The 24,832-nt window shown below is 53.1% G+C and overlaps 8 protein-coding genes across 8 annotated transcripts; 3 read left to right on the forward strand and 5 right to left on the reverse strand.

Moving 5' to 3' along the window:
• Positions 1 to 3,687: 3,687 nt before the first annotated feature.
• Positions 3,688 to 4,877, reverse strand: CH63R_09018 (Dienelactone hydrolase; the record flags this gene model as incomplete). Its single annotated transcript, XM_018303992.1, has 4 exons — positions 3,688 to 3,782; positions 3,835 to 4,525; positions 4,601 to 4,650; positions 4,700 to 4,877. 4 exons carry the CDS (start codon positions 4,875 to 4,877, stop codon positions 3,688 to 3,690), a joined length of 1,014 nt encoding a protein of 337 aa, XP_018156015.1.
• A 528-nt stretch (positions 4,878 to 5,405) lies between these two features.
• CH63R_09019 (Replication factor-a protein 1) lies at positions 5,406 to 7,401 on the forward strand (the record flags this gene model as incomplete). Its single annotated transcript, XM_018303993.1, has 4 exons — positions 5,406 to 5,443; positions 5,505 to 5,759; positions 5,817 to 7,250; positions 7,305 to 7,401. 4 exons carry the CDS (start codon positions 5,406 to 5,408, stop codon positions 7,399 to 7,401), a joined length of 1,824 nt encoding a protein of 607 aa, XP_018156016.1.
• Positions 7,402 to 7,984: 583 nt separating this feature from the next.
• On the reverse strand, positions 7,985 to 9,562 carry CH63R_09020 (COP9 signalosome complex subunit 3; the record flags this gene model as incomplete). The annotated part of the gene is made up of 3 exons (XM_018303994.1): positions 7,985 to 9,082; positions 9,145 to 9,354; positions 9,413 to 9,562. The coding sequence occupies 3 exons, from the start codon at positions 9,560 to 9,562 to the stop codon at positions 7,985 to 7,987; spliced, it is 1,458 nt and encodes a 485-aa protein (XP_018156017.1).
• Positions 9,563 to 10,868: 1,306 nt separating this feature from the next.
• CH63R_09021 (Dihydroorotase) lies at positions 10,869 to 12,314 on the forward strand (the record flags this gene model as incomplete). Its single annotated transcript, XM_018303995.1, has 7 exons — positions 10,869 to 11,086; positions 11,146 to 11,311; positions 11,374 to 11,425; positions 11,483 to 11,531; positions 11,584 to 11,613; positions 11,671 to 11,713; positions 11,913 to 12,314. 7 exons carry the CDS (start codon positions 10,869 to 10,871, stop codon positions 12,312 to 12,314), a joined length of 960 nt encoding a protein of 319 aa, XP_018156018.1.
• A 258-nt stretch (positions 12,315 to 12,572) lies between these two features.
• On the reverse strand, positions 12,573 to 13,975 carry CH63R_09022 (Chromatin remodeling complex subunit; the record flags this gene model as incomplete). The annotated part of the gene is made up of 3 exons (XM_018303996.1): positions 12,573 to 12,787; positions 12,839 to 13,304; positions 13,523 to 13,975. 3 exons carry the CDS (start codon positions 13,973 to 13,975, stop codon positions 12,573 to 12,575), a joined length of 1,134 nt encoding a protein of 377 aa, XP_018156019.1.
• A 1,383-nt stretch (positions 13,976 to 15,358) lies between these two features.
• CH63R_09023 (SNF2 super family protein) lies at positions 15,359 to 19,665 on the reverse strand (the record flags this gene model as incomplete). The annotated part of the gene is made up of 3 exons (XM_018303997.1): positions 15,359 to 15,907; positions 15,966 to 17,585; positions 17,638 to 19,665. The coding sequence occupies 3 exons, from the start codon at positions 19,663 to 19,665 to the stop codon at positions 15,359 to 15,361; spliced, it is 4,197 nt and encodes a 1,398-aa protein (XP_018156020.1).
• Positions 19,666 to 20,741: 1,076 nt separating this feature from the next.
• CH63R_09024 (SNF2 family domain-containing protein) lies at positions 20,742 to 21,371 on the reverse strand (the record flags this gene model as incomplete). The annotated part of the gene is made up of 2 exons (XM_018303998.1): positions 20,742 to 20,750; positions 20,775 to 21,371. The coding sequence occupies 2 exons, from the start codon at positions 21,369 to 21,371 to the stop codon at positions 20,742 to 20,744; spliced, it is 606 nt and encodes a 201-aa protein (XP_018156021.1).
• A 573-nt stretch (positions 21,372 to 21,944) lies between these two features.
• On the forward strand, positions 21,945 to 23,789 carry CH63R_09025 (SpoU rRNA methylase; the record flags this gene model as incomplete). The annotated part of the gene is made up of 1 exon (XM_018303999.1): positions 21,945 to 23,789. One exon carries the CDS (start codon positions 21,945 to 21,947, stop codon positions 23,787 to 23,789), a length of 1,845 nt encoding a protein of 614 aa, XP_018156022.1.
• Positions 23,790 to 24,832: the final 1,043 nt, after the last annotated feature.

Here is a 24,832-nt window from a genome sequence, read left to right on the forward strand (position 1 = left end):
CGCGTCACTGTACCTGGACATTGGCGTCTGACGCATGTTCTATCGAGTAATCCTTGTGAACTCTCATGGTCAGCTTCGTATGTTCCTTCGAGTCCACGGCGGGCTGGTAGCCCATCTCCGAGATGATGCCGCATCAGCAACTGATCTGAGATTGCCTCGTCACCTTTTCCACGAGTCGTTCCTGGCATGATTCGAACACTCATCACCGACATGGCGGAATCAGGCTGTCTGTTTGGACAGCCCAGTTTGTGGATGTTTGCATCAACGTAAAGCTCGCTCTTGTCCGGGGAAGTCACATCGTCTCTTGTCTATCGGCTCCAAGGCCCGCCTACGCTTGCTGGCTTCCGATCGTGCGGCGGCGACGTGCCCGACTTGCTTCAGCCCCGGCTATATTGATTCGCACATCATGCAGTCATGGCCAGGATGGTTCGAAAGCACTTGCACAAACCCCAGCGGACAACCAACACGGTTTGAGAGACACGGCATTTAGCACGAACTTTTTTCTCTTCTTTTGCTCGAATAACTGCACGGCGGCTTTGCGACAAAATTGTTGCCAGAGACTTCGGCGGCCCTCCCATGTCCTTCGGTTGGTATGGCCACAACATGGCGATGGTTTATGCGTCGCAGATGGCAAATCGTCTGTACTTAAAAGTCACGGAAGGTTTGTTTGCACCGGTATACCGACATGCAACTGTTATCCCATCAGTAGCGGCTGGTACGGAACGTCTAAATCACAACGGCCAGGTGGCCATTATTTGACGAGCACATTGTTCTGCCTATAGTGTCCAAGAACGGCTGCACTGGCACTGGTTGACGGTGACCATCTCGAAGAACCTTTTATGTTCACGCATGTCACATGTGACACGGGCTTCTGCGAACAAGTGGTTGCACATTTCTCAGGCCATAAAGACAACTGCAATGGAAAAGGCTGTCGTCATGGGCTGAAATTGACCTATATGGCTATCAGGTCGGCACGTGCCACCGTTCACTTTTGTCCTGTTTACGAGGTTGATCAGGACGAGACAGGTGCCAGGGGCGTCTGGAAAGCGTGAGCTACGACGAGGGGCCTAGAAGCCCAACGTAGCCATCGGCTCATCACCCCATGTCCCCACAGAACGACCGCTCGGAAGCATTCCGGGTTGTGCCAAATGATGTGGATGTTGGGTTATTGAACCTTGGCCAAGCACCGTTCATAGGGCTGATGGCGATCGGCAACAGTCATGTCGGGACGGAGGAACGGTTGGATTGCGGACGGATACGGCACGGAAATATCGGCGTCGATCACGGAGGGGCACGGCGACGCCCCGAGTGGATTAGTCAGTGGACCCTGATGAACGTCATTGAGGGGAACCACACGGAAGCCTCGGTGAGATGGCAACTACTTGACGAAGGACATTAATCAGTTTCTCATTAAGCAACATTGCAGGTGCACCTTCTTGACATCTGAAATTATCGTGTCTCGAGAAAATGGCTTCCAAAATGAGAGCAATTGGTATGTTGCTTTGCTCCTGCATCGTGAACTCGTCTACCCCAGGCTGACAAATACAACAGACATCAAGGATGGAAAGGGACCCAAGGAGAACCTTTTCATCAACGATGACACACCGAAGCCGACAGCGGGCAGCGGCGAGGCCCTGATCAAGATCAAGGCCTTTGGGATCAACCGCATGGACCAGATCCAGCGTCTTGGCATGTACCCACTCCCGCCTCAAGCGCCAAAGACCCTGGGTGTTGAGTTCAGCGGGACCATCGAGTCTTTCGGTGACGGCAGCCACGGCGATTTCAAGGTTGGAGACGAGGTCTTTGGCCTCGCGTACGGCGGCGCATATGCCGAGTTCATCGCCGTCGACAGTAAGATGCTGCTGCATAAACCTGATTTCCTGTCGTGGGAGCAGGCTGCCGGCATCCCAGAGGTGAGCATCTTTTCTGGGGAAACCCCCCCCCCCCGTTCCTGCGAAGAGTCAAAAGAATGACAGAAAACAAAACAGACCTGGATCACGGCGACGCAGGCACTCTTCCTCGTGGGCGAGTTCTCCAAGGGCAAGTCGGTCCTCTGGCACGCCGGCGCCTCAGGCGTCTCCATCGCGGGCATCCAACTGGCCAAAGACGCTGGCGCGTCCGCCATCTACGCGACGGCAGGCTCCAAGGATAAGTGCGACTTCGTTGTTAACGAGGTCGGCGCCACCGCGGCCTTCAACTACAAAGAGGAGGACTGGGCCGAGAAGGTCAAGGAGGCGACGGGTGGCAAGGGCGTCGACGTGATTGTCGATTTCGTCGGCGGCGGTTACTTCCAGAAGAACCTCGACGTCGCGGCGCGGGACGCGCGCATCGTGCTGCTGGGCCTACTGGGTGGTCCCAACATTGAGGGGGCCAACATCGGCCCACTACTGTACAAGCGTATCAGGCTCGAGGGCAGCACGTTGCGGAGCAGGGACGTCGAGTACCAGGGCAAGCTGAGGGACCGGCTGGAGGAGTATGTGCCGCACTTCAAGACTGGAAAGCTCAAGGTCATCATTGACACAGTGCTGCCGTGGGAGAAGATTCAGGATGCTCATGGGCTTCTGGAGGCGAACAAGAACTCGGGCAAGATTATCTGTACAATTTCTTAGGGATAAGGAGTCCCAGTGTTTTCTCATTCTCGTGATTTTTCAACACACAATTTGAACATGGCTAGCCTTCAGGGAGCGAGCCCTTTGGGTGCCGTGTTCTCCCCGTGAGCCGGGCTTTGCTAGGCTTGTGTCCCGGGCATCCGGTGAGCGAGGTGCAATTGCGTTGGTCTGAAACGCCTCCATTCTTCCAAAGGGTGCCAAGGGGGCCCTGGCTCTTGTTCATCTTTTCTAGACTTATGTTAGCTAGTATGTGCTTGTGGTTGATTGCCAGTGCCATCCCAACATATGACCCCTTTCAAGCCGCCTCGTCATCCGGGGTGTGTCATGCCCGCCTCTGCACGCTCGTGACACGACCTTTCCCAGGACCAGCACCAAGATGTGGCTTTGAGACAAGAAGAACAGCCAGGATTTCGTAACTCTGGATTGATCAGGCGCTCTGTGTCTTTACCTTTTCGTCATGGAAATTGCCTTCCTAGTCTTACTTCCTCCGCATCTCCCCTTACAAAGGTTCTAGATCTCAGTCTGGCTGACGCTGGCCTGCGATACCTTTGGCAGTTTCATCTTAATTGTTCTGAGCTTCATCCAGAGTCAACGGACCTGGCTCACTCATGGGGACTGGTAAGACAAGAAAGGAGTCCCGTTACCGTTTTACGAGTTGGACCTTGAGATGAGGAAGAAGCTTGGCGTTTTTACCATGTTGAGTGTCGGTAGCTAGGTAGTGTGGACGTTCCTGCGCAAGCGATGGTTTGCGCAACGTGACATTCGCACAGCAGCAGCAGCGCAGTTCTTGACATTCTCCAGTTCTGTAAACCAAAATTCTACGCAACAATAGACAACGCAATCAGTATGGGTGACAACTGGGAGAATCTGCGAAACGATGACTGCATGTTGGATGTCACCGGGTACTATAGGAGCAGGCATACGAGGTAAGTTGCGTAGCATTGATACAATACCTATTTGAACTGTAAATGAGGCTCGTCCAGAGAACCTTGATAATCGTAGGTCGCGAATTTCGTCCGTCTACCAGAAGCGGAGGCTATAAGAAAAGCACAGGCGCAAATCATCTCTCATCATCATTCTAGTGCTCCTTGATCCATTTCAGCATTTGCTCGTATGCGGTGCTCTGAGCATCCTTGATAGACGCATCCTGATATTCGCCAACAACGGCGAAGCCTGTGCCACTGTTAGTTAGTACTGTATACTGGCTTAGCAACACCAGCCTTACCGTGCGGCACGCCAGGGTAGACCTGGACTTCGTGCTCCAAGTTCGCCTTGGACATGACATCCTCACCATGCGTTCTGACCTCCTCGGGGAAGAGAGGGTCATTCTCGACGCAGATAAAAGATATGGGCACTTTGACGCCGGTGAAGTCGTCAGGAATGACAGACGCGCCATGTGCTATCGCGCCGACCTTGATGAAAGGACCAGTCTTAACTTCGCCGGCTTCGGCATCAGCAGGCTCCTGACCTCCGGTCGCAACCTTCTTGTCGGAGCCTAGGTGCAGAATGTAGCGACCTCCGATGCAGTAGCCGACCGCGTAGATTCCGTCGCCGTTCTTCACGGCGTCATCAAACTTCTCTTTAGCACCCTCGATGACCTTGTACAAGATCGGCAGGACCTTCTCCTCCGTGTGTCGCGCCAGCCACATGTCGATCTGAAAGCTCTTTGCGGTTTCGACGATTTTCATCTTAAAGGTATCCAGGAACGAGCTGTTGTCCTCGCTGCTCTCGATCGTAGAAGAGTTGGGTGCGGGGTCGCCGTTGAAAAGGTCAGGCATGACCACTACGAAGCCCTCGCTGGCGAATTTGTCGGCCTGGAGTTGGTTGTTTACTGACTTCAGGCCTGTGCCCCCCGTCAAGAGGAGAAGGAGTCTGGCTGGTGCATGAGGATAGTCGGCGGGTTTCGAGATGTATGACTGTGCTGGGTCAGTATATGATCGAGGTAGCTGGCAGTTGCAAAATATATTAAGAAAGCAGAGATCTCCACTGACGTCGACATCGTTGATCTTGATGATCTCGCCAGTCGAGGACTGGCCGGCCGCTGATGCAAGTCAGTATTGCGCAAATGGTCTGAGACTTCCAGCACTCACGAGCTGGTCGATCCGATACGCAGTGTTCGCTGTGTTCACCAGCGCCTCCCGTAGTCGTAGTAGGGCTGGTTGACTGGGCTGGCGTGTCAGCAGCAGAAGTGTTCTCGGTCACGGGCTCGGTGATGGTCTCGGCGGCATCGCTCTCGGGAGCTCTCGTTGCAATGTCGAGCTGGGTCATCTTGGTGGGCGGGGGTATGGGTATCTGTGCGGAGCACGGGGATGTAGGGGTAAAGAGCTGCGAAGACGGGAGGTTTGGGAACAGTTGAATGAAGCGACAGCGATGTCGAAGATGGCCCGAAAATTGCGACGGATACTGTCAACCTAGCTATTTGTCTCCCTTGGCGCAGCCTTTGGATCTGGATCGGGTGTGTGTTGAGTACGTGTACATACCTAGGTAGCTAGGAACGCTGCCAGGGATGACGTCTCAGCTTGATGCTTGCAGCTGCCCCGCGAGCAGAGGTGGTAGGTTCAGTTGCCTGTTGTCGGTACGTACCGAGTTTCTCCTTTTCCACACTAAGATACGCGACACGGACCCCTCATCGGCCAGCTTACCTAAGGACCCCTCTATTCTTAATTAATTGGAACGCGGTCGACGCGTCTTTGCCATCTCGCATCTCGCGCAAGAACTTGCAGCATCCCTCTCGCCCACACCCAATTTTGGCCGACAGACTGCACCAGCAAATTCACGATATCGTCTGATTTCAAAATGGATGTTGAATCGAAGATCACGAAAGGTGCCTTGGAGTAAGTGCATTTCTTGGATCCATATACTCTGCTGTCACTTGTACTGATTCCGCCTCTCCAGCGCCATCTTCAACGACCCTGAAGGGGCCAACGTGAAGTTCCCGGTGCCCGTTCTTCAGTGCCTGCAGATCAAGCCCTTGGCCGCCCAAACAGGAGGTGGTGCTGAGAGATACCGCATTGTGCTGAGTGATGTCAACAACTACGTACAGTGCATGCTGGCCACGCAAGTGAACCACGTCATACACGAGAACAAGCTGGTCAGGAACTGCATCGTGCGGATCACTCAGTACCAGGCAAACTCCGTCAAGGGAAAGAAGTACTTACTGAAATTCCCCTCTATCAACTTTTGGTAAGCATACTAACCATATTCCAGCATCTTGATCATCCTTGGCCTCGAGGTCATTGAACAGTTGGGCACCCCAGACAAGATTGGCGAGCCCCAAGCCTTCGAAGCAAAGCCTCCCGCGCCTGCGAATACAACCATTGGCGGACAGAACTTCTACGGCGTCAAGCAAGAGGAGACGAAGCCCAAGCCCCAACAATCGATACCCTCGCGCTCTGCTGGAGGAGCGACCGGCCAACACGGCAGCAGCAACATCTACCCCATCGAAGCCCTCTCTCCCTACGCTCACAAGTGGACCATCAAAGCCCGTGTCACACAAAAGTCGGACATTCGGACATGGCACAAGCCTAGTGGCGAGGGAAAGCTCTTCAGTGTGAACCTGCTCGACGAGAGTGGTGAGATCAAGGCAACCGGCTTCAACGAGCAGGTCGACCAGTATTATGATCTTCTCCAGGAGGGAGGCGTCTACTATATTTCCAGCCCCTGCAAGGTCCAACTTGCCAAAAAGCAGTTCACAAACTTGCCGAACGACTACGAGCTCACATTCGAGCGCGATACCCAGATCGAGAAGGCCGAGGACCAGAGCAATGTTCCTCAAGTGCGGTTTAACTTCTGCAACATCCAAGAACTCCAGGAGGTCGAGAAGGATGCGACCGTGGATATCATTGGCGTTTTGAAGGACGTTGATGAGGTGTCCCAAATCGTCTCCAAATCGACTGGCAAGCCCTACGAGAAGCGCGAGCTCACCCTCGTGGACGACACGAACTACTCCGTGCGCGTCACCATCTGGGGTAAGAGCGCCACTAACTTTGACGCCAAGCCCGAGTCTGTGGTGGCATTCAAGGGCACCAAAGTGTCGGACTTTGGTGGCCGTAGTCTCAGTCTGCTTTCTTCGGGCACGATGTCTATCGACCCCGATATTCCCGATGCCCACCGCTTGAAGGGCTGGTACGACTCTTCTGGCCGTAACGACACCTTCAGCAACCACAACAACATGGTCAGCATGGGAAACGCTACTGGTCGCAAGGACCAGGACAAGTCCATTCTCCAGGTGAAAGAAGAGAACCTCGGCATGGAGCAACAGGACTACTTCAACCTCAAGGCTACCATTGTCTACATCAAGCAAGACAACTTCGCCTACCCCGCGTGTATGAATGAGGGCTGCAACAAGAAAGTCACTGAGACGGGCGAAGGGGCTTGGCGTTGCGAGAAGTGTGACGTCTCCCACCCCAAGCCCGAGTACCGTTACATCATGTCCGTCAACGTGTGCGATCACACGAACCAGCTGTGGCTCAGCTGCTTCGACGATGTCGGCCGCGTTATCATGGGCATGTCGGCTGATCAGCTTACGAACCTGCGGGAAGAGGACGAGACAAAGATGGCTCAGGCCTTCGAGGATGCGAATTGCCGCAAGCTCAACTTCCGATGCCGTGCCAAGATGGATACCTTCGGCGAGTCTCAGAGGTACGCCACCACATTTTTTGTTTCCAAAGTCTGATGACACTGACTTTTTTTTAGGGTACGCTATCAAGTCATGAGCGCGAGCCCGATTGATTACAAGGCCGAGGGAGCCAAGCTTGCGGATCTTATCAAGCAGTTTGGTATCAGCTCGTAAGGCACCGGTGTGCGTGCATTGTGCAGAAAAGGGGGGGGGGGGACTGTATCTGTACAGAGATTGTAGGCGGAAAAATTGCATCTATGCATGCAGAATGAACAGAAATTTGGCGGGCAGGGGTGGACAGAATTTGATGAGCTACGAGGCAAAAGATCGGTGGTCACACAACTGTCCAATACATGTTTTTAATGCGCGGGATAAGAATGAATGGCAGACGATAATACCATTTTTGTCTGGCCTTGCCTAGTTTCCGAGTCTTACAGACCCGAGCTCGTCTTGATGTATGGTGGAAATGCTTCATGTTGGTAGGCACAGTGATTTCCCCTGATGCACCTGATCACGTAACGCCGGCCTGATGCCACCCATCTCTCGTAACGACAATCTCTCGAGTCCATGTCGAACGCAACCCCCGCGCCATCACGATGTCGGCCTCTCAGTTTTATCATGGAGAGATCCCTCCCCTCCCCCGCTCCCAATGTCTTCGTTACTTCGTGAAAATAAGACACAGAGACGTCTTGAAAATTTCAACGCCTCGCCCTCGGCAAAAAACGTCGAGCTATTTAGGCCCACTGAGCCTGGCCGTTCAATCCTGACGGAGACCCGACATAAGGTCCTCATCCTCGATGGATGCATCAAAGCCGAGCTCGACATTCTGGGACTGACCGCCATCCTTGTCCAGCCGCTTCTGCTCGCGAAGAATGTGCTTGGCGAAGTCCTTGGAGGAGGCCAGACGAGCGTCGCTCTCCTGAGTGAGCTTGTTGAAAGTCTTGATTCGCGTGTCATCTTTGATCTTCTTCTGGTACTCGGTGTACTCAATTTCCTCGTCGCGTGAGAGGAAAGTAAGGCATTTCGTGCCATCAGGACTGATCTCTAGCGATCCTTGGAGCATTCCGATATTGACCATCTCCTGTAAAAGCCCCTCGACCTCGTCATCGGTCTCGAGGTTCTGGGCCGTTTCGGCGCTGAACGTCTGCTGACGGATCTCCGGGACGCTGATCTTAAGGTACACGTCCGCAAGGCCGAGGATTTGCCATTTCTGATACGCCAAGACAACTTCCTTTATAAGGGTGGTCGTCTGGTCGGTCACCCATGTCTCTGCTCCTTTCTCGATCTCAGTCCTGAGCTGTTCCACGTTGGCGGTCGAGAACTGGGCTGCCACGTCCGCATAGGGCTTCGAAAGGGCTGCGTAGGATTTTTGGACACTCGAGCTGATGTGGGATGGTAGTATCGGTGCCTGGCCGAGGGCCAAAAGGCCGGTAAGAATCCACCGCTTGTGAGAATCGGTCATCAACTTGCTCACGGACGACTCTCTTGAGGGCCAGGTGACGATTCTCTGGTAGGCCTCGTGTGCTTTCGCCCATTTATGCTTCGCCGTGAAGATCATAGCAGAGATGTACTCGTGTTCCATTACTCCTTCGCGGGTCAGGTAATCTGTCAGTTGTGTAGATGGGCTGATGTAGGCCGCTGGTGAAGCCGTCAGGTCGCAGAGATACTTTGAACGGGCCTGGTCCTTCATGCCCGGAAGAAAGACCCAAGACTTTTCTATGATTGGCAGTATCTCGTCCCAGTTTGCCGTTTCGTATGCCAGCTTGACCACAGCGAGGTGGAGGCTTGTGAGCATGGCGGAATCTGGGTCAAGTCGCCCCAAGGCGGCAACAACGATCTCGATTGACTGGCGTGCCTATCGCGGACAATAACATCGTCAGTACAATGACGCATGCGCGGACGCGGGAGGTATCTTACCGGGAAGAGCTTGCACTCGGAGACATCCTTGACCAAATCGTAGAAGACGTCACCAACGTAGCGTATCTGCCGAGCGTCGTATGACAGCAAGAACCGAGCAACATACTCGCGAAAGACGTCGATTGATATCGGGAGGGAAGCCTCTTCAATATGCTTGAGCGTGTTCAGAATCGCAAGATGCGAGATCGAGTGGTTGGCGGGGTTGACAATCTGTAGAACGCCCCAGTTAGCAACACCATACGAGCAACAGGAGACGGCACCCACGGACCTCTAGCAGGCGCGGAGCGCTGGCCACAATAGCAGGCGCCTGGTCCTTGAATAGACGGGTGATTCTCGTGATGTGGTTCTTCACAGTCTTATCGTAGACCTCGTCGGTAGCATGGTTCTCGTGCTCGAAGTAGAGGAGTACCTCTTCCATTTTGCCGGCGGTTGGGGCACCTAGCCGTAGAGACGCTGAGCAGAGGCGGCGAACTTGCGCTCCGACGAACCTGAGGCGGAGGCCGCGAAAATCCCAAAGTGCGACTTGGAACTGATATTTCCAAGGGACAAGACTGAGCAGACGGCACGGAATATCTCGATCGAGAGAAAGTCGGAGGTTCACAAACACGGGGCGCAGCTTGGGATGATCGTACGAAGCTCAGGCGCCAGTGGGAGAGGTACCCACGGAAGTTGTCCCAAGGTCGTTCGCTGGTGGGGGTTGACGGTCAGTGCACCACGACCAGGATGATACGGTCGCCTAATTCTCGGCTGAAGACCCACGTACCTCTGAGCTGAGCACATAGTGGGGCATCGTCCATCCCCCTCCAAGCCAATCACAAAAACGCCAGATGCAAGCTCTGGATCATTCCTCTCCTTGTCACTTTCTATCCCAAGTTACTAAGCTCTTGAATCAAGGTAATGAACGGGAGATTGAAATGCCACGCGAGAAAACGTAGTAGATGGATGAGAAATACTCTTAACTGGGGCACCAGAAAGGCTAGCGAGAACGGAACAGAACAGGGACTGCCAGACTGCAGGTTTGATAGGCTGAAAGGAGCAATGAATTGGTAGTAGACCCTAAGATGACTGTGAACCGCATCATCCACCTTGCACTATTCACTAAAGCCTTCGTTTAGTCGCTTGACATTGAGGGTCTGAAACACTAGCACTATTGTCGTAGATTGAGGATAGAGGATTGTGAACCCCCGTTGTTGGAGTTCTCGTCTCTTGCTCTGTTTCTTTGGTTTCAGGAACTTGGGGAACGAACCTGGTCTGTTTACCCCGCCCCCACCATGGAGACTCGAAAAAACATTTCGAGATAGGGACTCAGACTCATTCAACCTCTGAGACGACGGATCCGAAAATATCAAGCGAGATCAAGCAGTACGTACACTCTGGCCCCAAAGGTTACCGAATGTTCAGTGATCTCTCGATCTTCCAAGCCCTGCGTTTTCTAATATTGAATTTAGACTCTTTTTGGGTTCTTCACTTCGACTTGCACCGCTTTCCCGTCCACTAGTACCCAACCGTCCACAATGCCTCTCCCTGACACCGTCGAGCTACCCGCTGGCTTCGACGCCCACGTTCACCTGCGTGATGGCGACATGTGCAAGGTATTTTGAAGTGCAGCCAACATACAGACTCTTGAGCACACCAACCGACTGATTCTCCCAGATCGTTGCCCCGACGGTCCGCCAGGGTGGAGTGAACCAGGTAAACCGCACACACATACGCCCGACACTGAGATGGCACCGTCACTAACACTCTTGCTGGCCCTGATCATGCCAAACCTGGCACCTACCCCCGTGACAACGGTCAAGATGGCTCTGGACTACTCTGCGCGTATCAAGCAGGCCCTGGGAAAGGACGAGGTCGACCTCCTCATGACCCTCTACCTCCACCCGGACGTCACCCCCGAGACCGTCAGAGAGGCGAAGAAGGCTGGTGTTGCCGCCGTCAAGAGGTTGGTCACATACTCACGCATCGCCTCACCCTCAAGCCACTTTTCTCACCCGCGTCCAGTTATCCCGCCGGCGTCACTACCAACAGCTCCGCCGGCGTCGTGGACTATGACGCCTTCCACGAGGTCTTCAAGACCATGGAGGAGGTCGATCTCATTTTGTGTCTCCACGGAGAGTGTCCGTCTCATGCCGGCAGCGACATCACCACTCTCAACGCCGAGTCAAAGGTGAGCAGACGGGCCCAGGAGTGCGTCACGTTGCAATATGCTCACTGACACCTCTCCTCCAGTTTCTTCCTACCCTTAAGGCACTCCATGCCAAGTACCCCAAGCTCAGAATCAGTAAGAAATACTCACCTATGGAGACCTGAGAAAGATGGGGCTAACTAATTCCTGAAGTTCTCGAGCACTGCACAACCGCCGAGGCTGTCGAGGCCGTCAAAGCATGGTAGGTTCACGGAGTCCGAGTGAGAACAAGCTTGAACTAACAATACCTCAAGCGGCCCTAACGTCTCTGGCACCATCACCTGGTACGTTTTATTTGAACCAGCCAGGACACAAAGGAGAGATCCATGCTTACTTTACAGCCACCACCTCTTCATCACCATCGACGATGTTGTCGGTGACGCGGTACGATTGATTAGCGCCCCCTCCTTGTTTCTTCTCTTCCTTTTTCAATATTACATGGCACTGACATGGAGGCATGTAGCTGAACTTCTGCAAGCCTGTTGCCAAGGTAGGCCTCACTCGACCCCTGTGAAGAACATATACCCCCCTTTTTGTCGTGCCAGTACCCAATAGACCACACCGAATTAAACACCTGCCACAGCTCCCCGCCGACCGCAAAGCCCTCCTTAATGCCGTCGCCCACAGCAACGGAAAGTTCTTCCTTGGCACCGACTCGGCCCCGCACCCCATCACCTCCAAGACGGGCCCTTCCAAGGCTGCTGCCGGCGTCTTCACTCAACCTTACGCCGTGCAGTACCTCCTCGCGGCCCTCGACGACGCCGTCGCCCGCGGCGAGCTCCGGGACGAGGAAATCACCCAAGAGGGCCTTGAGGGCTTCGTCAGCGGCTACGGCCGCAAGTTCTACGGCACTGAGGACGTCCGCAAGGAGCGCGTCCGCCTCACACGCGGCGGCGCCGTTGTCGATCAGATGTTCGAGGGCGCGGGAATTCAGGTTGTACCATTCCGTGCGGGCAAAGAGACTTGGAGCCTGCAGTGGATGTAAACGGCTCTTAGAGGGGCCTGCTCATGAGAGGTGAGTACATAGGAGCACACAAGCGCTACTCTGTATGCTTGGTTCGATGCTTGTCCGGCCGCCTTCATTGCTGGCCCGTTCTTTCTATCATAAATACTTTCTCTAAAGCCGGAAAAATGCAAGGTCTAGATGATATTCCCTGTCGTTCATACCTCATATCTCATACCGTTTTCGAAGTCCCCCCAGCCCAAATCAGCCTGGCCCAAGAGGCTTGACGATAGCTACTGGCTAGTAAGACTCAAATGAGACGTCATCGTCCCTCTCGCCCAAACTGTCCTCTAATGTGCGCAGCAGCGCAAAGTTGTTAGCCGCGCTGAAGTTGCCCGGACTTTGAGGATATATCTGGCCCTGACCAAGTGTCTGCTTCGAAGGGGGACCAATCGGTCCCCAGACACAGGATGAGGCCGGAGAATCAATATTCTGATGGTACGCAGGCCGCTGCTCTGCTTATTGTGTTAGTTTAGAGGCTGCGAAACAGAGAATCGAGAAAGTACCAGAAGAGTGTCTGTATCCTCCAGTCTGTCTTGTGGATAATGGCATGGAGCTCATTTGCCCCTGAGACTCAAGTCGGACACCCTCGGTCCTTCGCCAAGACTGTGCAGCTCTCGCTGGACCAGTATGGCCCTTTTCACCTTTAATGGGTGAGACAAGGCCACTTTGCTGTTGCTGTTGTGTTTGATGCTGACGAGCATCGAAGAACGCTTCAGTATCATTGTTCTGCTCCAGCAATGCCTGTGACTGCTGCCGCTGAAGCTCGGCCTGCTGCTTCTTCCACCATGCTGGCAATCCATGAAACAGACCCAGAGAGTTCTGCGTTGCCCTGTCCAGTGGCATCTCATGCTTGTACTTGCAGCCTTGCTGCGTGAAGGCACAAACACCCTCGTGAACCCACTTGTCGCAGTAGATCTTCGGCTTCTTTGGTGGTGTGGGGGTGGAGGCTACGATATGGTCGATTCTTCTCTACAATTTCAGAAGTATCTTTGTTAGTACAAAGCGAACATGTCACATCAAGCAGCATACCAAAGAAACAAAAGGAGAGACGTTTAAAGGAAAAACAATAAGCATTACCTGAAGAGCATCAGATACTGGTGCCGGTGATGGTGGAGGTGTCTGATGCGTTCAGCGCCAATGATCTGGTGCTTGAAAATATATAGAGACAACAAATGGGACATGCATACCTTGAAAGCAACAGGCTGAACAGGAATGGCACCCGGGTCTTGAGGGTCCAGTCCCTGAGGGGGAGGGAGAGCAAGCATGCCATGAGTACCATCTTGAACAGCCGGGATACCCATCAAAGGCGGCAGCAAGTCAGCAGGTATGAGCCGAGTGTAGTTGCCGTTTCCGCGGTCCAAGCAATAGGCAAAGAAGCCTGTTGTGTTTACATCTGCCTCTCTGCCCATCTGACGCTCTAGAACCGGCGATGCCATCATCAGGTAGTCGGGGCCCCTTGCTGAGCTTAGCGAATGGTAGTGCCTCTGAGTTCGACCTTGACCAGGTCCCATCCCATAGTCTCCCCGCCAGCTTATGGCATCGACGCGGCGAGGCGCCGCAGAATTGGGATCTTCGATGTGGCAGTTGGGAGGACGGAACACCATCTGAGGGTTTTTGTAACGGCCTGTCGAAGCGTCCATGTGGGAACTGCAAGAGAAGCTTTCGATTCCCAGGTTCGAGAAAGTGTGAGATACGGAAGGGCCGAAATCAGGAGTGGTATCGCGCGTAGAGCCTCGGGAACCAGGCGGAGAGCACGATTTGTCGGAAGATGAATTGTTCAAGTTCGCTTCCATTCTGAAAAAAAGAAAGTTATGTAGTCGAAGGGGAAGAAACTGCGTTGGAAGCAGTTGCAGAAGGGAAGGGGAGAAAATGTTGAAGAAGGTCCAGATCAGGACGCGGGAAATAAACGGAGGGTTTGGACCGCTTTGCAAACGGGCAAGTAGGCCGGAGCTCCCTCTACCTGATCAGCAATGCCGTTGACCGTGATGACCAACTCTGGCGCGTCAAGATGGACTTCCTCTCTGCTCAAAAGACTACTTTAATGCCGCCCACTGCGTGCAAGGCAGATAGGGGTCCCAGACCAAGGCTCCAAAGACTTCTCATACGTGAGACTCCGATGCCTTGGACACTAAGCCCTTGAATCACAACAAAAGCCAGAGAGAGGAAAAAGAAGGGGAAGAAGAAAAGGCATTCGTTGATGGCTGTTTGTTTGCTTGACTGAAATAAGATCCGCTGCATTCGCCCGGTTGCCTGCAGCTTTGACCTGTACCTCAACACGTGACAAACAGCTGTCTTCTGCGGTTGAAAAAGCACAACAAGGCGTAACCGTTGGGGTTTCATTCAGGGATTATCAAAGTAGAACAAAGTTGGTCTAGTGTATTTGCCCTGTCTTCAAGCTTCTAGTTTGATGCCAGTTTAGCCATGCGTAGCATTAGTGCCAACTGCGTCGTCATCCAGCAAGAATATGCCTCTACCTCCCAACGAACGCTTTCCCTCCTAAAAATCCTGATCCAGAGGCTTACGCCCTCCTTCATTTCTTTCCATCCTTCCAATGCCATCCTTGAAAACCTCGATATAGAGGCCTGTGTCGGCAGTGTTCTCTGTATAGCAAGTATGTTAAAATCATCATGTCTTTCTTCGACGACCACTCGTTGTGGCTATGTAGCGTAACTTCGCAATGAGGTTTTGTTCTGCAACGGGGTTCCTAGCGCTTGATGACCAGTGCTTCATATGGTCAAGAGCTAAGCGTAACTCAACTTCTGAAGTGAATGTTGGGCAGGAAACTGAAAGATGCCGCAAGCCGCAGCTTGCACATGTAGGTGCATTAGGATGTATCTGGGTCAAACCGAACGAACGTTTTCGCGCCTGGGTTGGCACGTAAGCATTGACTGAGGCTACTGGCTGTGCTGAGAATGGGTTTGACTGTTGCTGAGCTGCATAACCGCCTTGTTGAGCTGTGGTCATGGGATAGCCGGCTGCTGCAGTCGGGTTTCGCAAAGTATCCAGCCAGACCATGTCATACTTCAAAGGTTTACCACCAAGGTCTCCTTGCCCAAAGTTGGCAGAGTGGTGATTTGTGATGTCGGGCTGGGCAGAGACGCCGCCAGCTTCTCCGCTGCCTCGGGCTGGTCCAGGGCCTGCGGCTTGGTGACTCTGCCCTGAATTGAGGTTATATTTGAGGAAGCTGCCTTGACCTGCGCTGGGTTTTGCGAGTTTTGCTTTCGAAGCGGCTGTTTTTGCGGGGTTGATTTCAGCGAGGTCGTCGTTTTCGTCTTGCTGGATGGCACGTCGTCGGTCTTTGGCGTCCTGCGTCGGCGTGTCTTCTGTGGAGTGGCTTTGTTAACTTGCTGTTTCTTACTGGCGCTTGTCCTTTTTCGAGCGGAACGAGAAGAAGCAGAAATTCCAGCTTTACCTTTGGAACCAGTTCCCAAAGTCCTGTTCTCAGTGTCAGTATCCTGCTCATCATCATCATCTTCGCCGACAAACTCTCCGTCGTTATCGGAGCTTTCGCTTTTTTCGGCGGCAATGTCAGTAATGATACCCGAGGCACCATTGGTCTTGTAGTTGATCGCCTAAGATATTCATGTCAGTACGCTCGAGATCCCAAGAGGTTCGGATGTACCCATTTACCTGACGACGGCGCCGACCACCGCGGCCGAGGACCTCTTTGTTCAACTCGGCGATTCGCTTGGCTTCGGCCTCGCGCTCTGCCAAAATCTCCTCCCATACATTCGGGTTGACCGTGGGTTCGTTTTCCTCCGCCAGGGTGTCTTCGAACGCAGCCTTGTCATTGGCCCAAACACGCGCAAAAGAGAACTGCGACTCAGCGGACTCGTCGTCACCAGTCTTGGTCTGCTCGATATCAGACCGATCAAGAAGCTTGTCGACGCTCGTGTCGTCATAACGAACGATATCCTTGTCATCCTGGTCTTCGCTGAACAGTGCAGACGCCCCAAACTTCAAAATCGACTCTAGGTCATCCGGTTCACCTTCGTCGTCCATGGCCTCAATCAGAACATGGTCAAGGGCCATCTTCTTCCGGCCAATCTGCATGATTTTCTCCTCGGCCGAGTTCTTCGTCATCAGCTGGAAGCAGAGAACTTTGTTCTTCTGGCCGATGCGATGAGCTCGAGAGATGGCCTGAATGTCCTGATGAGGGTTGAAGTCTGGGTCTAAAATGATGACAGTGTCCGCCGTCGCTAGGTTGATGCCCACGCCTCCAGCTCTGGTCGAGAGGAGGAAGGCAAAGATTTCAGAGTCCGGCTCGTTGAACGCATCAATGTGCTTTTGCTTCTCCAAGGAATTGATCTTGCCGTCGAGTCGTCTGTGCTGGAAGCCAAGACCATTCAAGAAGTCCTCAATGATGTCCAGCTGATGCAGAAACTGACTGAAGATGAGGACACGATGGCCTCTTTCCTTCAGCTTTGGCAGCATGATATTCAAAAGCATGAGCTTGCCGGATGCCGAAACGAGATTCTGATGCATCTTGGCATGGTCCGCCGATCGCTCCTCCACCGCCTCGCTGTACATGAATGGATGGCAAAGGCACTTTCTGAGTTGCATGAGGATGTTGTTCAAGCTCCCGCGTTCTTTCTTGTTGATCTTGTCATCTGCGAAGATGGCCTTGATCAGATCGGGGCTTTTGGCGATGATCGATTTGCAAAGCTTCTCTTGCAAGATCGACATGGAGACAGGAACGATGATTTGTGCCATGGGAGGCAAAAACTTCAGAACCTGGGCCTTTGTTCTTCGAAGGAAGTACTGCTTGATTCGGCCATGGAGCTCAGGCAGGTTCTGTCCGTTCAGCTCCTGGAACTCTTCGTCGAGTTTCGCTGCGTTTTGAGAAGGGTCGACAAACTGCAGCAGGTTGAATAGCTCTCGCTTGTTGTTCTGCAGAGGTGTGCCCGTCAAAAGGAGCCGAAAGGGGAAGCGCATCGAGCGCAGAGCAGTGTACAACAGACTCTGGTCGTTCTTCAAACGCTGACCTTCGTCGACAACCAACCCGGCCCACTGGACGGAGGCGAACTTGTGTTTTGTCCGATCGTCCTGAGCAGAGTCGTACGACATGACAACGATATGTGCCTTGATGCTCTGAGAGTTGTTCGGGAAAAGCTCAAACTGGTATGCCAAGTCCTGTGCTTGCTTGCCGCCGTGATAAGTGACAACTCGGAGCTCTGGGGCCCACTGCTTGATTTCACGCCGCCAGTTTGGACAAGTGGAGTTCGGGACGACGATGAGGAACGGCCAGCACTGGAAAACTCATTAGCACTGGGACATGTTGTCGTATGCAGCAAGCACGTACCTTTGGATCGCCGTGGACAAGCGTCGAAATCAAGCCAATAACTTGAACCGTCTTGCCCAAGCCCATCTCGTCAGCGAGAATGACGTTTTTGTTTTCGTGGTAGTTCCATAACATCCAATTAACACCCTCGATCTGGTACTCCATCAATTTGCCGCGACGGAGGCCAGGCGGTTGGTGGTCCAGCTTGACGAAATCCTCGCTTTTCCACTTGGTCACCCGCTCCTTCATCTTTCCATTCGGGGGGCTGCTGAAGTACTTGCCAGTGAGGTATTCGTAGTATGCAACCTTGAAAGCGCTGTAGAGTTCTTTGGCATCTGGCTTTGGTGGCGTGTCCCAGACGGTCTCGTCGTAGCCAAGGCCTTGGAATTTGACGTAGATCTTGTCAACATTGCCAATGCGATCCATTTCATCCTCCAGAGACCCCCTTGCTGAGCCCTTGACCTTGGCCTGAAAGATGACATCGATGAGAAGGTACTCCTGAGGAATCGCCTCGGATTTGGTGAAGTGCAGAGCTAAGTTTTGACCCGCATCCTTCTTCGCAAAGGCATTGCGCATGACTCCCGCGGCGATGTGGAAAACCCAAGCGCCAGGCATCCAAGTGCAGTGGAAGTATGACCTGCCCTTCCATTTGACAAGGTAATCCTTCTCGTCCTCTCTCAAGTCGCTGTGTGTCGTCTCGGGGTCAAGAGGCTTCTGATCAGCAGGCCGCCAGGCTACCAAGGTCTGAATCGTTTCGGATAGCGTGCCGCAGTCGATGCACTTCCAGTCGACGGAGTATTCCGAGAGACGCTGTTGACGGAGATCCGACGAGTCCAAGTCCATCTGAGACGAAGGCAGATGCTCATAATGCCAACCACGTTTACACATGGTGCACCGGAACAGGAGGTTGTCGGCATTGTTGACCAGAGAGGGGTCCACAGGTGTAATGGGGTCCTCGCCACCATTTTCAAGACGAATCTTCTCCTCCTGCTTTGGGGTCTTTCTGGATGAAAATGCGGCGCACGAGCGCCCTGAACCTTTGCACTGCTGGCAACGATCGTGTCTTGGGCTGTTCTTGTCCTTCTTGTCGTAGAATCTGATGCAATACTTGCACTGAAGAACGAAGTCGTCAACACCAATCTTAGTGACGATATGCTCTCGAGCCGATCTGTATCCGATACAACCCTTGTGGAAAGACATGGAGCAGCCCTGGCATCCAATCAATGCGCCCTTGTGTGCAGAGCCAGTGCTGCAGGTGCCACAGATGTTAGAGTGGAATTGGTTGAATGACGAGTCATGCTTCAATGGTTTGAAGACTTCTTTGATGTTGATGACCCGTGGTGTACTGGCTAGTGCTGTGTCCTCGACATAAAACGATTCATCGTCCATGAGTGCTTCGTCCAGCATACTGGCCTTGTTTCGGGTTGATCTACCAGACCGGCGGCGGTCCTCAAACTCAATCGAGGAGCCTCGTGACCTGGGGTGCTGGACAGGCTTAACTTTCGCTCTGAGTCGCCGGGATTTTTTACGCCGAGATGAGGAGGGCTTGGGCAGAAGGTCAGAAGTGATTATCTGAAAGTCATCGTCATCTTCTTCAGACGCCTGGCGGGGAAGATCCTGAGACAGTTCATCCATATCGTCATCGCGAGACAAAGGCAAGTTGGTGAAGGCCATGCTGGTTAACTTGAGCTGCTTCTGAGTGCGTTCTCTGAGTTGGCGGCCTTGCGGGCGGGTTTCGCCCATGTTTTCATTATCTGAGATGAGAACTGAGTTGTGGCGCGTGTCATCGCTTGTAGAGGTGCGCTGGCGTTTTGAGCGACGGGGAGCCACATCTTCATCAGAGTCCAGCACAGAGTCTTGATAGGTCTGACCCTGAGCTGAATTGCGCTGGAGGTGAGGATAGCCGGAAGATTCATCTTCAGCAAGCGCCATGGTATTGATTTTGGTATTGGAACTGGTAACCGACTCATCCCAGGTTTCTTTCCACAACCTCTTCTTCACTGTGTTGTCGTAGTTGTGAGCGCTGGCACTTTCGTTACTATCAGCCATGTTGCCTTCAAATCTCCTGAGGGCAGATTGTGCGTTTTCGTATGAAAGTAGATCCTCAAATGGAATCTTTGACTGTTAGTTGATGTTCTTATGAATTTGTAGATGGTGAAATGCTTGTTGGCCAAGGTGTATCCGAGAAGAGACCTTGTTTGCAACAATAAAGACGATATGAGAAGGCAAAGGAATGCGGTGGGAAACCAGCTTGCAATTCACTTGGTCAGCCACTTGCCAACTAGGCAAAAGTAAGCAGGCCAAGTGCAGGTTACTGGGAGAAAGGTAGGAGACACCCCAGTAGATGAAGTTGAGGAACCGGACGATAAAGCAAGAGTGTAATGAAGAAGTCAAAAGTAGGCAATAGTGTGAGATGCTTCGGAAGGTTTCGGTTGAAGGTGAGGTAGTTGATTGACAGAATGGCCTTAGATCAGATTGGGCGGGAAGAAAAGTTAACAAAAGGTGAGAGGTGAGAGAAGGGAGGGGCGCAGTATGAGGAAAGAGTAACTGAGAGTGATTTAGAATGCCCAGGTTGAATGAGGTAGTTAACGGAAAGGTTGGGTGAGGTGAAAAGCTGACGAAAAGCAAGAGGTGAAAGACGGAAACAGCGCAGTATGCGGAAAGAGCAACCAAGGGTGATTCAGAAGGCCCAGGTTGAACAAGGTAAATAATCAAAAGATTAGGTAAAAGGGAAAAGTGACAAAAGGCCGGGGAAAGAAACAGAAGGGGCTCGGTATATAAAAGGAGCAACCAAGGGGTGATTCTGATGGTCGGGGTTGAGGAGGAGGTAGTTGGTTTTGGTATTAGGCAAGAACGAAGGTTGGCAACTGGCTTGGGAAGAGAGGAGGATTGGGTTGACAATTTGGTTAGTAAAAAGAGGCCCTGGACAGACCAGACTAGGTGAAAGGGAACTATATGACCGGCAATGGAAGAAAAGAAAGATACTGTAGGCCGGTAGCTAGGTAGATAATGGAAAGTGATATGGTCTCAGGCCATATTAAGTAAGAAGGGAAATTAACAGCAGGTGAGAAGAGAGAGATGTGACAGTCTTGGGTGTGTTGAAAAGGTAATTGAGGGGGGGGGGGTTAAATACTCTAGGAAGGGGAGACTAGACTTACAACATCCTGCCGGCCATCCGTGAACTCCATTTTGTACCACACTTCGCCTTCCGGGCCAAGGACCTCCTCGATGATCTCGTTGACGACATCGCTGGTGATGGAGGTATAATGCGCGCGTTCTTCTGACGACAAGCATGGAAGGATGATCTCGAAATTAGAAGTACGCAACTTGGGAGTCTGTAGTTCGCTCTCCTCGATCTGGTGACCATCCTCCGGCTCAACGATCGAGGAGACACTGGTCAGATCAGACATGACAGCAGTGGAAATGTCGAGCTCGACCCCGACTGCAGTGGAGAAAATGCGCTTGTCGTTCCCGACATCGATGTGTGTTGAAGTTTGTATGTCTTTTTTCGTCGAAGATACAGGCTCTCGGGCAATGTCGGCGATCTCGCCGTTGTTAGAGAAGTCGCCTCGGTCGAAATCCACGATGGCTTCGTCGGCATTATCGTCGGGCATGCGTTCGTCAGCAGGAGTGCCGGTCGATATGGGTTTGCTAGGGTTGTCGTAGTCTGGGTTATCGAGTCCAAAAAGAGCGTCACTCGGAGAGCCTAGTGGCTGAACGAGATCATCGTCAGCGCCGGTCGAAAAGTCGTCCATGATGCAGCAGGTTGTGATGTTGGCGCATTTGAAATGTGGGGTGGTCAGCAAGGAAAACGGGAATCTTCAAGTTGTCGCTAACGCAATGTAAGAACCAAGAAGAAACAATTGATTGCCGACTGATCCAACTGCTGCTTTCCAATTTCGTATCCGCAAGAGGCTGTCGTGGGGTGACGAATGGCACAAGTTGAAGGTCGCTCGTTGTCGAGGCGTTGATGGGTGGCCTTCGATATCCAACGCGTCGGCGCTCGAAACCGCGTTGCTCCATTAAACTTAGTTTCTAGGAAGGTACGAATGAGGGAAGTACGTACCCTGTATGCTGGCCAAGGGTGGTGGCTTATTACGCATCCAGAGCATCAATCCACTTCACCCAATCAACCAATCAAACCCAGGAGCTGTTGTAGTTGAGCCTTACCGCCTAGACCCTGCCGAGCAGCTAAGCGGCAGAAAAAAAAAAGTCACCGAAGGCGAGTGCTCGGATTTCGTGCATAGCCATGCACCTCCAACGTTGTTCGTCATGTTGCACCCAAACAAAATCATCAACTCCTGGGCCCATCCCATTTACGCAATGCAATGAGTGCCCTTTCAACATGGAGCGCTTCTCGCCCATTCTTTACATCTCAAAGAGCAACTGCCCTCTTCCGCAGTCCACTGCTCTCTGGCCACGCGCGCAGTGCGTCGCTTTCTGCGATCCACCGCGGAATATGGAGTTCTGAGAAGGGGTCTCGCAATGGCCGCACGAGTAAGCCTGACTCTCGGCCACGTTTTACGGAATCGCGAGGGCGTACCCGTCCTAGGGATGCAGCCGAATCCAGGCCCGATGCTTTTAGCGAGCGTTTTTCACGCGCCGTTGGGAGCCACCGAGATGGTCCCCGAGACCGCGAGCCACGACAGCACTTCAAGCCGAAGAAGGCCTTTCAGAAAATGCAGGAGAAGGAGGAAGAAGGAGGAAGAAAGTCACGGAGTAAGCGGTTCAACGATCCTGAGTTTTCCTTCGGAAAGAAGAGTCTGGTGTACCAACTCAACCGAGGCGAGTTGAAGGACAACGTTTCGAAGCTACTGGAGAAGAAGAAGGATACGCGTGATGAGGATCTTTCAAAGCCGCCTTTCCAACCTGTTCGCCGAGACGATGGCCAAGATGGACGTCGTAACGACCGTCGACCTGACCGTCCGACTAACTATCAAGATGGACGCCGTGACGATCGTGACGACCGAAGCGGCCGACAACCCAACCGCCGTGATGATCGCCCCCAAGACCGGTTCCGGAACCGCCAACACGACCGTTCGGCCCAAAGACCGACATTCTCCCATGGCGGGATGAATGCCATGAGATCCGGTGCGCGCAGGGAGCTGGAGGATGGAGATGCCCCTCGGCGGCGGTTCGACTCCAGACGGTCCGAAGACGACTCGTCTGCGAAGAGGACCTCGGATTTTCCAGTCTCAATACAGTACACGACTGCTGCATCTCAATTTCTCTTTGGTCGTTCCGTCGTGAAGGCAGCCCTCAAAAACTCAAGACGCAAGCTCTACCACCTCTACGTCTACCAAGGAAGCAACAAGAACAGCACCAAGGACGATGGCTGGATTCTGGCTATGGCTGAGAAGAAGAAGGTCAAGATCACTATTATCTATGAAAACGACCAGAAGCTGCTCGACAAGATGAGCAAGGGTCGACCGCACAACGGCATCGTCATCGAGGCATCGCCTCTGCCTCAGCTGCCGCTAACAGGCCTTGGTGCCGAGTCAAGCGAGCCGAAAGGTTACCCCGTTTATGTGGCTCGTCAATCCAAGGAGGAAACCGAGATCAACGGCACCGAAGGCTTCATACCTTGCCGGCCTGGGTCTCCGCGGCCGCTCGTGCTCCTCTTGAACGAGATACTGGACCCCGGCAACCTGGGCGCCATCCTCCGCACCGCTCGGTTCCTTGGTGTCTCGGCGGTTGCCATCACGCAAAGGACATCATCGACCATCACTTCTACGGTGCTGAAGGCGGCGGCAGGAGCGGCTGAGGAGTTGAGACTTTTCTCGGTTGAGGACCCCGTTGCGTTCCTGGACGCCTCCCAAAAGGCGGGTTGGACGTCGTACGCAGCGGTGGCACCAACAGCGGGATTGCGCAAGGACAACCGCCAATGGACACCCGAAAGCATTGAGGACTCCAAGCCTCTCGTCAAGGAGCCAACCATCCTAATCCTTGGAAATGAGGGCAGTGGCCTTCCCTACGATATCAGGAAGAAGGCCACCCGTGAAATCACGATACCGCGCCTGGTCACATCGAGTTCGGTGGACAGCTTGAATGTCAGCGTGGCTACGGCGCTGCTTTGCAATTCATTCCTGAGAGGTGTGCAGGAGCCATTTACGCTCACCGAGAAGCTACAGAAGGAAGCTCGCAAGGCAGATGGCGGCGAGAGTCTGTTTTGAACGGCGGGCGAGAGAGGTCGATAATGTAACAACATGTATCATATATGTACGACTACCTGTAAGGAAAATCAACAAAAAGCATCTAGAGTATAGAAAGCGATGTCCTAATCGTGACTGTAAACCACGAGCTGTCTTCGTCGCTGAACTGAGCCAACTGGTGACGGATGCCCTTTCCTATGTTTGACTTCATGCAGCGATCGGCTGACGTGATTCCATTAGCGCGGCGTGGTTGTCCTGGTAGCGGCGCCTCCCCCCCCCCCCCCCCTCTCCAAAAAAAATAAAATATAGCTACCCGTTGATCCCTGCCAAACCTTAGAGCTGAACCCCTGACAGCGTCCAGGTCTGTGTTTCTCCCGCGGGCCTGACAACGGCCGCCGACCCTCCTAGACCCCTGATGACGTCCTTTTTTGCAACTGTCAACCAGCTCCAGCCCCTTATGTGATCCCTGACCTGGACGGCACGTACCAAGGCTAATGGCACTGAAGCAAACGCGACCTAGACAAGAACAACCACAACAGCAAACGCAAACAAACAAACGTATTGTTGATGTTCGGGCCTCGAGCTTGATGTGTCGCAGCTGCGGGGTCACAGACAACACAATGATAGCGGTCGGATACGAGAGGACCAGGTCGGGGGGCGGTGAGGTGTCGCAGCTGCCCGCCTCGAGCGCTCGCAGCTCCATCATCTTGCAGGTGGGATGCTGAAGTGGTCCTAACCAGTCCCAGTCCACCCACGCTCGCCCAGCCACCGATTTCCGCACTGGCGTGATCCCACGAAACTCGATGGCCCTCAACGCCTCACTAATTTCCAAGCCAGCCCTTTCTTCTTCTGTCCATCTACCCGATCGAGGAATCCCTCCTTTCTTTGCACGTTGACACACACACTTCAAACTTCATGGTCCACGGCCATCGCGATCGTGTGAGAGCTCGAGTGACAAGACGCGACTGAAGCTCTACACACGAAGCTTGGACCGGCTCGCCACCTCTCTAACCCAGTTACAGTTTCGTACGAAGAGCAAGGCGATTCTCGTAGCCGAGACAAAA

The sequence above is a fragment of the Colletotrichum higginsianum genome, chromosome 6 (genome assembly GCF_001672515.1).
Source record: "Colletotrichum higginsianum IMI 349063 chromosome 6, whole genome shotgun sequence".
NCBI lineage: Eukaryota > Fungi > Ascomycota > Sordariomycetes > Glomerellales > Glomerellaceae > Colletotrichum > Colletotrichum higginsianum.